The sequence below is a fragment of the Bombus vosnesenskii genome, unplaced genomic scaffold (genome assembly GCF_011952255.1).
Source record: "Bombus vosnesenskii isolate JDL3184/JDL3185 unplaced genomic scaffold, Bvos_JDL3184-5_v1.1 scf7180000013527, whole genome shotgun sequence".
NCBI lineage: Eukaryota > Metazoa > Arthropoda > Insecta > Hymenoptera > Apidae > Bombus > Bombus vosnesenskii.
This window is the reverse complement of record NW_022883098.1, coordinates 85579-101007: the sequence shown is the minus strand read 5'-3', so window position 1 is coordinate 101007 and position 15429 is coordinate 85579. Positions and strand designations below refer to the sequence as shown.

Sequence of the window (15429 nt, the reverse complement as noted above, 5' to 3'; positions counted from 1 at the left end):
AAGGATTGATAGCTAGATTATATTTATTACTATAGATTAGAACATTTATAGTTCTGTATACATTAACACATATTATAAAAATTATTGACAGAAATTAGAACATAAAATCTGCAGAAAATTTTTAAGATTTTAGGTATGTATAAGTAACATTCTCATTACTTACAGATATTATTGCATATAGCAATATATGTAATTCTGATCATAATTTACAATGTTTTATAGATATTAAATTGCTGTTAATAATTGATGCCATTGAAATGTGAAGAATATAAAAATTATTTGGTGATATATATAAATAGTTATGACTAAACAAAAGAAATGTTGCCATTGAATTTAATGATTTTATAAAGAAATTATGAATTAAAGTTACTATAAGGTAATAAATCTGTTATCATTTTCAAATTAAAAATATTTAATAATCATTAAAATGAAATATCAAAATGAATTTTATTTATATTGTACAAAATATGTTTTAATCACATTTGATGTAAATTCTATAACATTCTCTATTTATATTTGTTAGAGATAGTTATGTTACATAACTAAAAAACTAAGACAATTACATACTTTTAAAAATATTATTTCATATTAAAAAGAATAAAAACAATTTTAAGGATATTTCTTCGTTTTCTCATATTCGAAAATATTTCGTTATAATAATGATTTTTTCATGTATTTTATTTAATGCAACTAATTATAAAATTAATTAATTAAAAATTAACGAATATATAATTATTAATAAATTAATAAATATAAATATATAATTAAAAATTATTAAAAAAAATTAACTGAGTTTTGAATAAATTTATTTTTTACTTACAACAATAATATTTTTATTAAAATAAGATTAACAATAAAGTTGGTATCTTTTAATATAACATATACTTTATAATTGACAAATAATACATTTACATTACTAGAACAAATTTATGGTTTATAATTTATATTCTTTATATTGTTTACAGATTTTATTGAAATATAATGTATCATGTAACATCAGTAAGATATATAAAAGTACTGGATAACAGTACTAAATAAAAAAGTATTATTAGTGAATCTTATCTTGTATACAAAAGCAGTGATAGCACTGATGACACAATTGTGTAAATTTAGTAGATGGTAATTAAACACTAAAAATTTACATTTATATTAGTAATAATAGTTATGTTCAACTTAATCATAAGTGAAAAAAATAAGACTAATGTGCAAAGAAGTAACTTTAGTAGGAAGTATTAACATAAGTTTGACTTATTCATCAATCTTGTTGTGTGTATATAAAGTACATAATAAAGTTATATTGTAATAGAAACGTGACAAGTATATTGTAACACAAAATATGTTTGACTGTTATAAGAAGAGGTACTTAAGATTTCTTTAAACAATGATAAGAAATAAATGATTGTTATATTATAAATGAAGATTTTCAATATATAATTACAAAATGAATCTTATAATTCATAACCATATTTTTGTATCCAACTTAATCCATCTACTGATGACGATTTTGGACAATATTCTAAACCTACATACCCATCATATCCTTCTTTTTCTAAGATCGAAAGAACATATTTATAATCTATTTCCCCAGAAGTATTAGGTTCATGTCTATCTGGTACTTGAGCAATTTGTACATGACCTATAATGACAAGAAAATATATAAATTTCACATGTATATAAATATATGTATATATGTATATGTAATTTAGATAAATCACATACCAATGTATGGTAGAAGTTCCTTGATGTTTTTTGTAATATTGCCACAAATATGTTGTAAGTGAAAGATATCAAGTTGTAATTTTAAATTTGGCTTATTTATCTTCTTCACTACATCTAAACCTATAAAAAATGTCATATTAATGACTTATTCAAGTCTTTCATTAAAATTACTTTTGTATTAGAAGGTTACCTTTCTGGAAACTATTCATATAATAATTTGGTACGGTGATATTATTAATAGGTTCTATAAGGCCTAGTATTCCCTCTTTTTCAAATTTTTGCAATGCATATAAAAGATTTTTTACATACACATCATCATTGACAGTTGTTACTTTATTTACTTTGCCTGACATAATATGAATTCTAAAAAGAGATTGTATAAAAAATAAAACGAAAAATTCTTTATTAGAAAAAACAATCATTAATGATATCAATCAATTTAAACAATTTTTTTTACCGTTTACAATTTAATGCTTTTGCATATTCTATTGTTAAATCAATGCTTTTTTTAAAGTTTTCTTCTTCTCCAGGTATCGCTGCAAATCCTAACTCTCCTTTTGAAACATCACCTACATATTTATAATAAAACGAAAGTTATACCTTAATATAAGACTATTTTTCTTGCCATTATTTGTATAATGCTTCACATTAGTTGTAATTGTCAAATACATACCTGTAAACACGTTTATAAGAATTTGTTCAACATGTGCATTTTTTTGGGCTTCTGATACATCTTTAATGGAAAAACCAAAAGGAAATCCACTTTCTACTGCTCTAAAACCAGCTTCTTTTGCCAATTTATATCTTTCAATGATAGATGGTGCCTCTGTGAACATAAAGGATAAGTTGGAAGCAAATTTGAGGCTCATATTGCTTATTTTTCTTTTGTAAAGGTTCTGGAGTATCTAACTATAATTACTGATAGAATGACTACTGTTTATTGCTTAATATTTGAGACATTATATAACTTCTTATCTTTTTATCAAGAAACTAATATCCTAACAATGTGTAGAGTCAAGAAATATTTTTTATACATATGTATATATGGTATATATGGTTCAAATTTTGATTAAACAGACCTATTTATATCCGATGAAAGTCTATTTTTCTGTTTTGTATTATTTCACCAGAAAATTTGTTGTTTTTTATTGGTTAGTCATAATTAATCATTATACTAACTACACACTAACCTTAATAACACATCATTTAATAAACAATTAAATTTAAAAAGATTTATATTTAACTAAATATAATAAATTAAAAAATAATAAATAATATAAAAATATTTAATCCTAATTAACATTCATTTAGCCTTTTATACATATTACACAATAATTCGAATTTTAAGTGCTATATTCATAACATTTAAAGGAAATTATAAAATACTATTTTATTATAAATCATGTTTTCATTAGAAAAAGCAGCGTAATATTACATACAGATGTATTAACAAGTATGTAGTGTGTAAATAAATAGTCAATATTTTTTTATAAATATTTTTCTTGTTTGACATGAAGTTTAATGAAAAAGCAATGTAATATAACACTATAAGCTAACAACATAAGAATTAATGAATAATTAAATGTTATATGTATGTATATGATGCTTTATGTATTATCACTCGTCATCGTCGCGAATACCACCGCCTGGTACTTTTGGTCCTCCTGCACGTTTTGCCATTATAATCTGATTGACTTTAAGTACAGTACACGCAACGCCAACAGCATATTTTAAACCCCATTGTTTTGTTAAGAACAAATCCAAGATTCCAGCTTCCAGTGTATCTATAAGACCTGCTTTTTGCTATAAACAAATATAGTTTTCTTTAATATTCACTATTTACATGAAATTATTGAAATTTTACAAAAATTTTAAGCAGATACATAGCAGAATACGTACATCAATGTCAAAACCATAATTCTTTTTGTCTTCCTTATGTGCAGCATAAAGCTTAGATAGAAGTTCAGATGCATGACTTCCACTATTTTCCGCTAAGGTTTTTGGGAAAATTTCTAAAGCTGTTGCAAATTTACGTACTGCGTACTGTTCTAAACCTGGTAAAGTATCTGCATATGTACTGAGTTGTGCGGCAAGTTCAATTTCTGTAGCACCTGCTCCTGGAACAAATCTCCCATCTCTTGTTATTCCTTTAAATGTATTGACTCCATCATCAATAGCCCGTTCAATATCATCCATATAATTTTCCGTAGATCCCCGAATAAGTATAGTACTAACTCTACTATCTTTGCCATTTATTGCAAACTTTACTACTATAGTGTCTCCAACTTCGTCGATATATACTGAATCTGCATACCCTAACTCTTCTTTCGATGGTGGAATCTTAAAGCAGAAATGATTAGTTAAATCTTTGTGATATGTTTAAAAAATAACCATTACAAGAAAATTATTTACCAATTTTGGAAGTGCAGTAGCACCAACAGTTTTACATAATCTCCTAACATCAAATTTGCTAGGTATACGAACAGCCATTATATTATATTTGTTCATGTAGTGTAAAGCCATATCTCCAAACTTTCCTCCTGAAACAATCACAGTAGCTCCACTATCAGCAATTGCTTTTATTTGAGATTCTAATAAGGATTCCTCTCCTCTAGAGAATTTCATCAGTTCATCTGCTGTTTTTATCAATACTGTTCCTTTCGTTTCTGTTTGTATAACATCTATAGCACAAGTATAGACAGCAATTTTGGCATTATCTTTTCTTGTAACGTCTCCTTCAACTTGCCTCTTAAATACCATTCCCTGTACAACCTCAGAACTAGATATACCACTTCCCAGTATTTTACAAACACGTACATTATCCACATTGAAAGTAGATTTTTTTGGTAAAATAGAGACACAAGCTTGTGCAACAAGAGAAGTAAGAGGTTCTTCATTTCCATATTGCTTACTCATAATAGCTGTCTTAATTCCCAGTTTTATTTGTTTTTCATCTTGATAATCTTTTACTTCATAGCAGACTAATGTTGGTAATATTTGCAAAGCTTTTTCCAAGGAAGCTTCATATCCTTCAACTATTTCAGATGTAGTAATTCCCTAGTATATAAAATGTTTATACCCTTTCAGTATGTTTGTGATTTGTAAAATTAGCAAATAATATCAGTATTTATAATTTTGAAATTTTACCAAACGAAGTAGTTCTTCTGCAGCTTCAAGAAGTGCTCCAGCAAAAATGATTACAAAATTGGTACCATCGCCGACTTCTGCTTCTTGCATTTTTGATGCTAGAACTAACAATTTAGCAGCTGGGTGTTCAACTTCCAATTCATTAATAATTGTTGCAGCATCATTTGTGATAAACAATTTCTCTATATGATTAATTATCATTTTATTCATGCCATTTGGACCATAAGCAGTCCTTACAGTTTGTGCAAACTGCTTACATGCTGTTATATTTCCATATACTGCTTCTTCCAAACCTGAGAAATACTGATTAAAGAGAAAATGCATATCAGTTATGGTTATGAATATTATATTTAATTACTTAGGTGTACTTTAATATTAACCAAAATAAATTAAAAATAAAAACTTTTGGTTCTACTTGGTCTTTGGTATTGCTTAAAATTATTACTTAGAAATTATTAATCACATTTAAAACATAAAAACATTTAGAAGTTCATCATGTAATGATTCCAAACTTATTCATAAATTTATTATTGAAGTTCACATACAATTATATTAACAATCTATAGGCTATAAACCGACTGTAAATAATATAAAAAATAAATTTAAAAATATCGGAATTTTTTAATTTTTTGAGAATATTACATTTTTAAGCATATTATAGAAATATGTACGTCAAACGAATATAATATGTCTATAAAAGGTAATGTTTGATGAAACATTGTGTCATATTCCAAAGAAGACATCTTCTGAGATAATTTCATATTAGCTTAATAATATACACGTAATTTTTAAAAAGTATTTTATACTTACGCGGGCACCTTCTTTAAGCATTTGGGCCATGCCCGGTGCTTTTGGTACATGCAAAGCCATGATTATTTTTATAAAAATTAGAAGATCCTTATACTTCACGTGCAATTCACAATTAATACCCTAATTTAACTTTCCGTCATAAATGATGAAGAATCCAGATCTTTCCTTCGAGGTTTCTACTATAACGACATCTCTCAGTGCTAATTCTAATTTTATAACTAGACAAATTTTAGATGTTAGATAAATTATTTTTTAAATAAATAGTTACGATTTATTTAAATTTAAAGAAATATTTGTGTAAAAATTGGGATTATATATGTCATATAGGTTCTAAAGCTCCTATCAATCCAAATATACATCTTTACGAAAACTAGCCTTAAGGGATAGGCTTAAAGTTGGAAACTGATAAAATTTATTAAGACGTAGGAAAAGTATAATAATTTATTTGAAGTATTACTAAGCGTATCGCGCTGACGGAGGTTATTATCAAAAATTGGTAATTTGATTTCATAGCTTTAATACTTTTAAATATTGCTATTAAATAATAGAAGAAAGAAATGTTGTGCATTTTAGTATTTTATTTTAGTATTCCATACAAAATTCTGTTGCCTTCGTCTGTTATGGATATGGTGACCACCAATTTACAACAACAACGGCAAATTACGGAGCAGCTACGACGTGAAGCTGCTTTAAAACGAATTACAGTTAGCAAAGCTGTTGAAGATATCATGAAATACATTACAGAACACGAGCAAGAAGATTATCTTTTGGTTGGTTTTTCATCACAGAAATCGAATCCCTTTCGTGAAAGAAGTTACTGTACCATTTTTTAAACTTGCATGTTTAAAGTAAAAAGCGAATCATTTCAATTTTTTTCCTTTAAGTATTTGTATTTTGATATGTTTAATTTATTATATGATTAGAATGAAATATCGAGTCTATTTGTATCATCAATATTCAAACATTCATTTAATTACCTTAAGTTGATTAATTTGGGCCATCATTATTATTGTTTCTATGCATATTTTGATATTTATTTCATGTAAACGTTAAACTTTAGAATTATGCATTAATAGTTTATATTTGAAGAATTTCTAATATAATTTGCTAATGCTTTATTATAATTCTATTGGCCTATAAATTACCATGAAATACATACGCACAAAATATTTCTAATATGTATCAATATTATCTGCATATGCATAAGTATATACGCGATACAAAAGTGAAATGTTATTTTGTACAATGTTGATCTTATGAAATGTAATATTTTTTAAATATGAGAACCTGTTACTCTACAAAGTATATTATAGTCTATTTTTCATTCAGTCTACATAATCAAAGTTGAAATTAAATACTTCAAATGCCTAATGTATGTTTAATGTACTTTTGTACAATTTATTTTGCTAATTACATATGCTTATATAACAATGAACTTGTAAAATTTAAATTGTAATACAAAATAAAAACATGTTATAACAAATATAAATTCTAATTTTTATTATATTATTATTATATACCTATTTTAGTGTTATTTAATGAAATTAACAGTTACTTACTTTTTTAGTTAAAAGTATAAAAGTATACCTGATGTTGTGACTTTTGCATCATATTAGCAGAAACATCAGTTGTGTGGCTATGTAAAAATTAATTGGAATTTCTAAAAACAATATTAATAGTTTAATATATGTATAAAAATGATAGTAAAATAACATTTACAAAACATCTTTACTTCAAGAAATATTGTGAGCATAATAACTTTGAGATTTAATATCAGTGGACGAACAAATATAAGCATAACCTGGAATTCCATATTTCTCACTTTACATGAATTATTATTATCAATAATTGTGTAAAAAGAAAATTTTTCTAACCTGCAATTCTTCAGGTAAGTACTTAAAAAACGGATTTATTTATTTAAGTAAGTAATATAAAAGATATAATGCTTTATTTATAGATAAGAAATATGTTTTCAATCAATTTGGTAACTTTAGATAGTTATCAGTCAATTCCACTATTAGGAGTAGATGTAACATTTTCAGACTTTCGAGGAAATGAAATTAGGCAAGTCCCAGTTATCAGGATATTTGGATCTACTCCTTCTGGTATATCGTAGTTTATTAATATGTAATATTTACTAATAAATACTTAAATAATAATTATTTATCTTTTATTTTTAATTGTATTAAGGAACAAAAACATGTTTACATATACATGGAGTATTTCCATATATGTACATACCATGTACAATAAATGATAATGTTAATAGTTACATGTACAAATTGGCAGCAGCAATAGATTCTGCAATAAATGTATCTTTGGGATCTGCAATATCTAATACTCAGCATGTTTATAAAATTCAACAAGTTTCTGGAATGTAAGAATATTAAATATATTGCATATTATTAGTACATATATATACATATATATATATATATATATATATGAATTTGATTACATAAAATCTTTTTTCTAGTCCTTTTTACGGATATCATGAAAAGGAACATTTGTTTCTAAAAATTTACTTTTACAATCCAGCTATGATCAAACGAGCAGCTGATTTATTACAAGTATATAGTATTTGTGCTTGTAATTATCTTTTTATATTTATTAAAGAATGCAGAAATAATAGCAAATATTCTTTTTTAGAATGGAGTAATATTTGGTCAAAGTTTACAACCACATGAAGCACATATACCTTTTATTTTGCAATTTATGATTGATTATAATCTATATGGTATGAGTTTAATAAACTTAAAAGATGTTAAATTTAGACAATGCATACATACAAAATTAGAAGAAAACTCAGAAAATGAGAGTCCATTAAATTTATTTGATTCACAAAAATACCTCCCAGCATTTATTGTTAAACAAAGCACCTGCAAATTAGAAGTAGATGCGCAAGCATGTGAAATACTCAATAGACAAGAAATTCAGAATGATTTGGATTTAAATCCTGGTATTGCAGCCATTTGGAATGAAGAAAGACATAGAAGAGAAGCAAAAGATTTAGAGAATGTTGAATCACAATTTTTGTATTCTAATACTAGTAACAGAATTTATGATTTAACAGAGAATGATATTTATCAAGAAGAAAGATTAAGGAAAAAATTGCAGTCTATATCACAGGTATAGTATTAACTTATTTTTAAAATGTTCACATTGAAAAATATAAGTCTAATTCATTTGTACTCTTAGATTAGTGAAGATATAACTTCAAAAACATCAAAAATACACAGTTATCCTTTAGAAGTGGATGATGAAAATAACTCATTTAGTGCTTCATATGTTCCAAATCATTTTAAATCACTAATGCTAAATAAAGAAACTAAAGATGAAACGTTTTTAAATAATAGTTTATTAGAATTTGATAACTTTGAGATAAAAGAAAATTTACCTCAAGATAAAACAATAGAAAATACTATTTGTAAGTAATTATACAATAAGTAGGATTTTTTATTAAACATTTTCTTGTTAAAATTATATATTGGAGTTTTTATTTGTAAATATATATACTTGTACGTACATGTACATATATACTTATTTGTTTTAGTGGACTCTGAAGATATGTATTTGGTTGAAATATTGGCTGATTTAAGAGAAGAAAATGAAGAAGAGAAAATTATAGATAACGATAGCATGTTAGGTTCTCAATTTTCTATGTTGAATAATGAAATTAAAGTGGATAATGAAGATGATGAAATTGAAGATTTGAACATTACAAGTTTAGATTTGAGCCTTAGTTCGTGGAACTCAGTTATCACTGAAATTGAAAGTAAGATGACAGAAGATAACAAACAAACAAATGATATAACTGAACATAATACTGAAAGTACTTCTTCAAGAGATGTTCCTCAGTATGATGGCTCAAGCGATTTAGTTTTAAAAAATGAAGAGCAATTAATATGGCAGCTTACTAGAAATAAAATAAAGGAGGGAAAAAAAGCATGTACAAAATTGGATAAATTTGCACTACATTTCAATAGTAATATGATATTAAATGAATTAAAATTTATAAATATTCCAATAAATCTTAATTTTTTACAAAATCAGTTAATGATTCCGCAAGGAACTATATTTGATATTAAATTATCTAAACATTTTACATTTTATCAGGAACAAAATCGAGAATTTGAAAGTAAACGTAGAAAAACGTCACAAACTACTGAAAAAAAGTTGTCGTATTATAAAGATATAAATATTTATAAATTAGATCACAAAGATTTAGATGTTTATGATATAGATGAGATCGAATATACATTACATAAGTGTAAACATTTAAAAAATTCAATAGATTTTGAAAACAATCCTAATGAATCGTATATCAGGAATAGTGTTTCAAATAAATTAAACATACCTGCACTTGATGGTAATGCTGATAATAGCTCCAGTGATTCTGAGGTAGATCAGGATACTACCATTAACAAGGAAGAAAAGCGCATTTGTGTTTATAAGCCAAATACAAAATTTAAAAGTGACAAGGGTGTGGTTAATATTTCACTGATAAAACGAAGGATTGAATTGGAAGATTCTAATTTGCAATCTCCTTATAAGCGACGTAATACCATTGGAAATTATTTATCAAATGAACCATATCCTATCCCAACTAAAGCAAAATTGGTACATAGTCCATGTTCTGTCTCAAAAAAATATTCTTCGCTTGATATAAAAATAGTATCTCCAAAAATAGATAAAAATATTAGAAATAATGAATCTTGTAGTTCAGAATCTAGTTATGATACTTTGAAACGAAATAATCAACATTTATTTCGTGATAAAATAGATAATTTAGCTTTAGAGGAAAATCAAAGTAAGTAGTATATTATTGTTATATATCATTTCAAATATATCAAACTATGTTTTAGATAAATTATTTTATATTTTTTTCAGCATTCTTTACACATAATGAAACTTCAAATATTAGCAAAACAGGCTCAGTTATTCTTAAACACAAAGACAGGTAAATGTTACAAATATGACTATATTTTTATTTTACAAGAATGTTTTACATAAAATTTGATTTTTAATGTTAGTAGTTCAAATGTACATGAAGAGTCAATTAATTTTGATAAAGAAGATAATGTATCAAAAACAAATTTTGAAACACAAATTATTCTTAAAAATAACAAACAGATTTGTAAAAAATTAAATTTTATGAATATTAATAATAAAGAAATTAGTTCTGTAAAGGATAATATATATTTCGAAAACTTATCTCTAACAAAAGAAATCATAGATAATATACATAAAAGCAATAATTCCATTAGCATTTCCACAATGAATTCTAAATGTCATGGAAATTCTATAAAACTACACACAAGAGAGAATGAGAAAGTCAATTATGAATATAATTTACCAAGTACATCCAGAGATAATGTCAATTTGTACTTAGACAATACTTCAGACCAAATGTCATTAATACATAAAAATATAGATGAAGATGAAGATGAAGAAGACGTTTGTAATATGACATATACACAATACCTTAATGGAAAATTAGAATCAGAATCAAATACCCCAAATATCATGGCACTAAAAGATATAAGTGGTATAGAAACTAAGTTGATTACTATTACAAGTAAATTTAATTCACCAAGCAGAGAAAGAATCATAAACTCTATGAAGATGTATGATATTTTAGAATCAAAATTCAATTCATTATTTTTCAGCAACAAAATTGATTTGATAAAATTTAAGCAAAGAAAAAATTTAAGTAATAATATTTACAAAGTAATTCCATTTAAATGTAGTTTAGATAGAGTTACGGGTATTAAACTCTGGCGTCGAGTACGAATAAATGAGTTTTATCCTTCTGGATCAAGTATAAAATCTTGCAATATAAAGAGAGTTCTTGCAGGGTACAATACGTTAATAATTCATCCTCTTATTCAGCCACCAACATCGAAAAATGTTAAAACTTGGTTACAAGCTAAAAAGTATTTATCAAAGAAGAACAATAATAATGAAGTAAAAGATAATATTGATTTTCCAAGAGATATAAAAGAAAGCAATATTCTCAACAAAATACTTGCTAATAATCTATATATGAAATCACAATGTTCTGGCAGTTCAGAGCATTCAAGCAAATCTAATAATAGTTTTAATTCTTCTTTACAAAAAATGCTTGAAAATCCATTATTATACAAGAATAATGATACACCACAATATCTAGGTATTTCATATGGACAAATTGAATATACTCTAAAAGGCCATAGTAATAATATCGAAAATGAAAATCGTCAAAATGCCAAAGGCCTAACTGTGGTAATACTATCATATCAAATGCAATTATAAGATAATATCATATCAGATGTTATTAAAATTTTCTTTAACTATTGCAGCATCAATATCTGACAATATTAGCAGTAGAAATACACGTTATTACACGTGATAAATTTCTCCCTGATCCAAATCATGATCCAATTGGAGCAATATTCTATGCTATTCATAATGATGTTCCATTATCTTCAAAAATTGAACAAATAGAGCATGGTATATATTAGAATTAGTGTATTTCTTTTTTAATTATTTTTTATAATCATGAATAAAACTAACTATATACTATTTTAGGTGCTATTCTTGTAACTTCATTAACCCAAAATACAAAAGTAAAAAATATATATTCAGCTAATACATGTACTACATCATATGTATCTACTGAAGAGGATTTACTAAATAGTCTTATAATATTAGTTAGGCATTGTGATCCAGATATTTTAATTGGTTGGGAGGTTGAGTCTCTTTCATGGGGATATATCTTTCATAGAGCTTCTCATATTGGTCTAAAAGATTTTATGTGGCAAATTTCAAGAATTCCAACTGCCCCTCCAATATCTAAAGGACAAGCATCTGATAAAGATAATTTCAGTGATGCAAAAATCTCAGGTCGAATTATCCTTGATGTTTGGAGAATAATAAGACATGAAATAGCATTATTAAATTATACATTTGAGAACGTTATGTATCATGTAATGCGTGAAAGAGTGTCATGTCCTACTTTTCAGATTTTAACTAATTGGTGGAACCATAAAAGTGTAACAATACGATGGAGAGTTATTACTCATTATGTCATACGAATTGTGGGTACATTGAGAATATTAATCCATCTTGATATTATTGGTTTGTATCAGCCGTTACTGTTTCATTCTATTTTATAATGTAATGTTCTGTTTCTTATATAATATTTCAACAATATCTTAGGTCGAACTTGTGAACATGCACGACTTTTCGGAATACAATTTTATGAAGTTTTTTCAAGAGGTTCTCAGTTTCGAGTTGAATCAATGATGTTGAGGCTTGCAAAACCTTTGAATTATATTTCAGTTTCACCCTCTATACAACAAAGAGCCCGAATGCGCGCACCTGAATCTTTACCACTTATTATGGAACCACAATCCACATTATACACTGATCCGTTAATTGTCCTGGATTTTCAAAGTTTATATCCAAGCATTATTATTGCTTATAACTATTGCTTCTCTACATGTTTAGGTCGTGTAGAGCACATTGGCCAGTAAGTATAATATCAATATTCCTATATGTTTATGATAAAAAGAATAGCATAAAAATATAATACCATTTTTATTTCTTCTAGTTATGAACCATATGAGTTTGGTGCAACTACATTAAAAATAAAAAAAGATACTGCTAAGAAACTATTTGGAAAAATAAATTTTGCACCCTGTGGTGTAGCTTTTGTAAAACCAGAAATAAGAATGGGAATATTACCGCGTATGCTTACAGAAATTTTAAATACTCGATTAATGGTAAAAAAGTCTATGAAACTTCATGGGAATGAAAATCACGCATTACAACGTATTCTTCATTCACAACAATTAGGGCTTAAGTTAATTGCAAATGTTACTTATGGTTATACAGCTGCTAATTTTAGTGGCAGAATGCCTTGTATTGAAGTATGTCAGACATATGTTACATAATATTTTTATGAATTTTTTGCAAAGTTAATTATAATTATTATTAATTAAGATAGGGGACAGTGTTGTTAGTAAAGGAAGGGAAACATTAGAACGAGCGATTAAAATAGTAGAATCTACACCTAAATGGGGAGCTGAAGTTGTTTATGGTGATACAGATTCGTTATTTATTCTTTTACGTAGAAAATCAAAAGAAGAGGCGTTTTCAATAGGAGCTGAAATTGCTGATACTGTTACTGCAGCTAATCCTCCTCCTGTAAAACTTAAATTTGAAAAAGTTTTGCAACCATCAATATTACAAGTAAAGTTTTATTAATATTATTAATAAATAATATATTAATAACAAAAATAAATAAATAATAATAAATAAATTAATTAATTAATACGTATAACATTCTACAATATTTTTTCATATTCAGACTAAAAAAAGATACTGTGGTTATATGTATGAGTCTCCAGAACAGAAAGAACCTGAATATTTAGCAAAAGGTATTGAAACTGTTCGTAGAGATGGTTGTCCAGCTGTAACTAAGGTAAGTAAATGAAATAAAATAAGATAAATAAATGAAGAAATGATAATATGAAAATATCAATATTAAATTTTGATTAATTAAATTATTATTTTATTATTAATTATTAAACATTTTAGAATTAAATTAAATTTTTAATTTCAGATACTTGAAAAAACATTGAAAATCCTATTTGATACAAAGGATCTCTCTTTAGTAAAACAATATGTTACTAGACAATTTGATAAAATTTTACGTAAAAGAATATCAATTCAAGATTTAACATTTGCAAAGGAATTTCGTGGTTTGAATGGTTACAAAATCAGTGCTTGTGTACCTGCATTGGAGTTAACACGAAGATTGATGCGCAAAGATCCACGGGCGATACCTCGTACTGGTGAAAGAGTACGATATATTATAGTGGCTGGAGCCCCAAATCAGCCACTAATTCAGTGTGTACGAACTCCAACAGAAGTAATTTTAGATGAAAGTTTAAGTCCAAATTCGATATACTACATAACAAAAGTTATTATACCACCACTTAATCGGTGTTTAAATTTAGTCAACGTTGATGCTAATACATGGTACAATGAATATTATATAATATGCTTTTATGCTATGTTTATTTGTAATATTTGTTCTGAAATATTACCTTTTAACTTTCCTCTATCATTAGGTATACAGAAATGATCCATCGCCAAACACCTGATAAAATAGTTAATTTATGTGCGAACAATCAAAAGCTAACTATTCGACAATTTTTTAATACTGTTATATGTGCTGTTTGTGAAAATCAAACGCAAAAAGATATTTGTATGAATTGCATGTCAAAGCCAAGTCAAACAATTACTATTCTACATGAAAAGTTAAGGTGGTTAGAACGTACTCATCACGAACTTACTATGGTACATATAATTTTTATATTTTATTTTTTTGTATGAATATAAAGGGCATTGATATAAAAATGTTTATTTTTTTTAGATATGTCAGTCTTGTACTGGCTACTTGGATGATCCGAAATGTGAATCTTTAGATTGCCCGGTTTTATATCGATTGATGCAAGCTCGAAGAGATCTCGTCCAAATACCTTATTTAAATAATATTATTCGCAATATGTAATGGTATTTTCTATATAAAAAGAAAAATCATGAAATAGTGATTTTTATCCAATACATTATATCTTCATATTTTTATAAAAGAGATTATAAATTAAATACCATTTTTTTAATATTATAATCACATTGTATGTTATAATTGTTATAATATATTAAAAAATAATAAGAGTAAAAATATGTAATCTGTACTGAAAT

General features: G+C 26.0%; 4 protein-coding genes across 9 annotated transcripts; 2 read left to right on the top strand and 2 right to left on the bottom strand.

Moving 5' to 3' along the window:
- Positions 1–875: 875 nt before the first annotated feature.
- On the bottom strand, positions 876–2708 carry LOC117238498 (putative hydroxypyruvate isomerase). Its single transcript, XM_033503445.1, has 5 exons — positions 2393–2708; positions 2177–2288; positions 1910–2082; positions 1720–1839; positions 876–1636 (listed from the first exon to the last, which is right to left on the bottom strand). The coding sequence occupies exons 1-5, from the start codon at positions 2586–2588 to the stop codon at positions 1449–1451; spliced, it is 789 nt and encodes a 262-aa protein (XP_033359336.1). The 5' UTR covers positions 2589–2708; the 3' UTR covers positions 876–1448.
- A 382-nt stretch (positions 2709–3090) lies between these two features.
- LOC117238497 (T-complex protein 1 subunit theta) lies at positions 3091–5835 on the bottom strand. Its single transcript, XM_033503444.1, has 5 exons — positions 5677–5835; positions 4867–5169; positions 4132–4776; positions 3619–4059; positions 3091–3522 (listed from the first exon to the last, which is right to left on the bottom strand). Exons 1-5 carry the CDS (start codon positions 5734–5736, stop codon positions 3337–3339), a joined length of 1635 nt encoding a protein of 544 aa, XP_033359335.1. The 5' UTR covers positions 5737–5835; the 3' UTR covers positions 3091–3336.
- Positions 5836–6262: 427 nt separating this feature from the next.
- LOC117238499 (guanine nucleotide-binding protein subunit gamma-1) lies at positions 6263–7047 on the top strand. The gene has a single exon (XM_033503446.1). The coding sequence runs from the start codon at positions 6297–6299 to the stop codon at positions 6507–6509; it is 213 nt and encodes a 70-aa protein (XP_033359337.1). The 5' UTR covers positions 6263–6296; the 3' UTR covers positions 6510–7047.
- Positions 7048–7226: 179 nt separating this feature from the next.
- On the top strand, positions 7227–15355 carry LOC117238496 (DNA polymerase zeta catalytic subunit). 6 transcript variants are annotated; one of them, XM_033503440.1, is made up of 19 exons: positions 7227–7564; positions 7634–7781; positions 7867–8053; positions 8153–8246; positions 8326–8413; positions 8645–8805; positions 8875–9103; positions 9230–10486; positions 10567–10636; positions 10710–11940; positions 12018–12168; positions 12247–12795; positions 12877–13189; positions 13271–13589; positions 13663–13911; positions 14030–14143; positions 14285–14703; positions 14796–15024; positions 15101–15355. In XM_033503440.1, exons 2-19 carry the CDS (start codon positions 7643–7645, stop codon positions 15236–15238), a joined length of 5937 nt encoding a protein of 1978 aa, XP_033359331.1. In that variant the 5' UTR covers positions 7227–7564; positions 7634–7642; the 3' UTR covers positions 15239–15355. The 6 variants fall into 6 exon arrangements, with proteins under 6 accessions (XP_033359331.1, XP_033359332.1, XP_033359329.1 ...); XM_033503441.1 differs by having other exon boundaries at positions 8326–8805; positions 12247–12257; positions 12681–12795; XM_033503438.1 differs by having other exon boundaries at positions 8326–8805; positions 10713–11940.
- Positions 15356–15429: the final 74 nt, after the last annotated feature.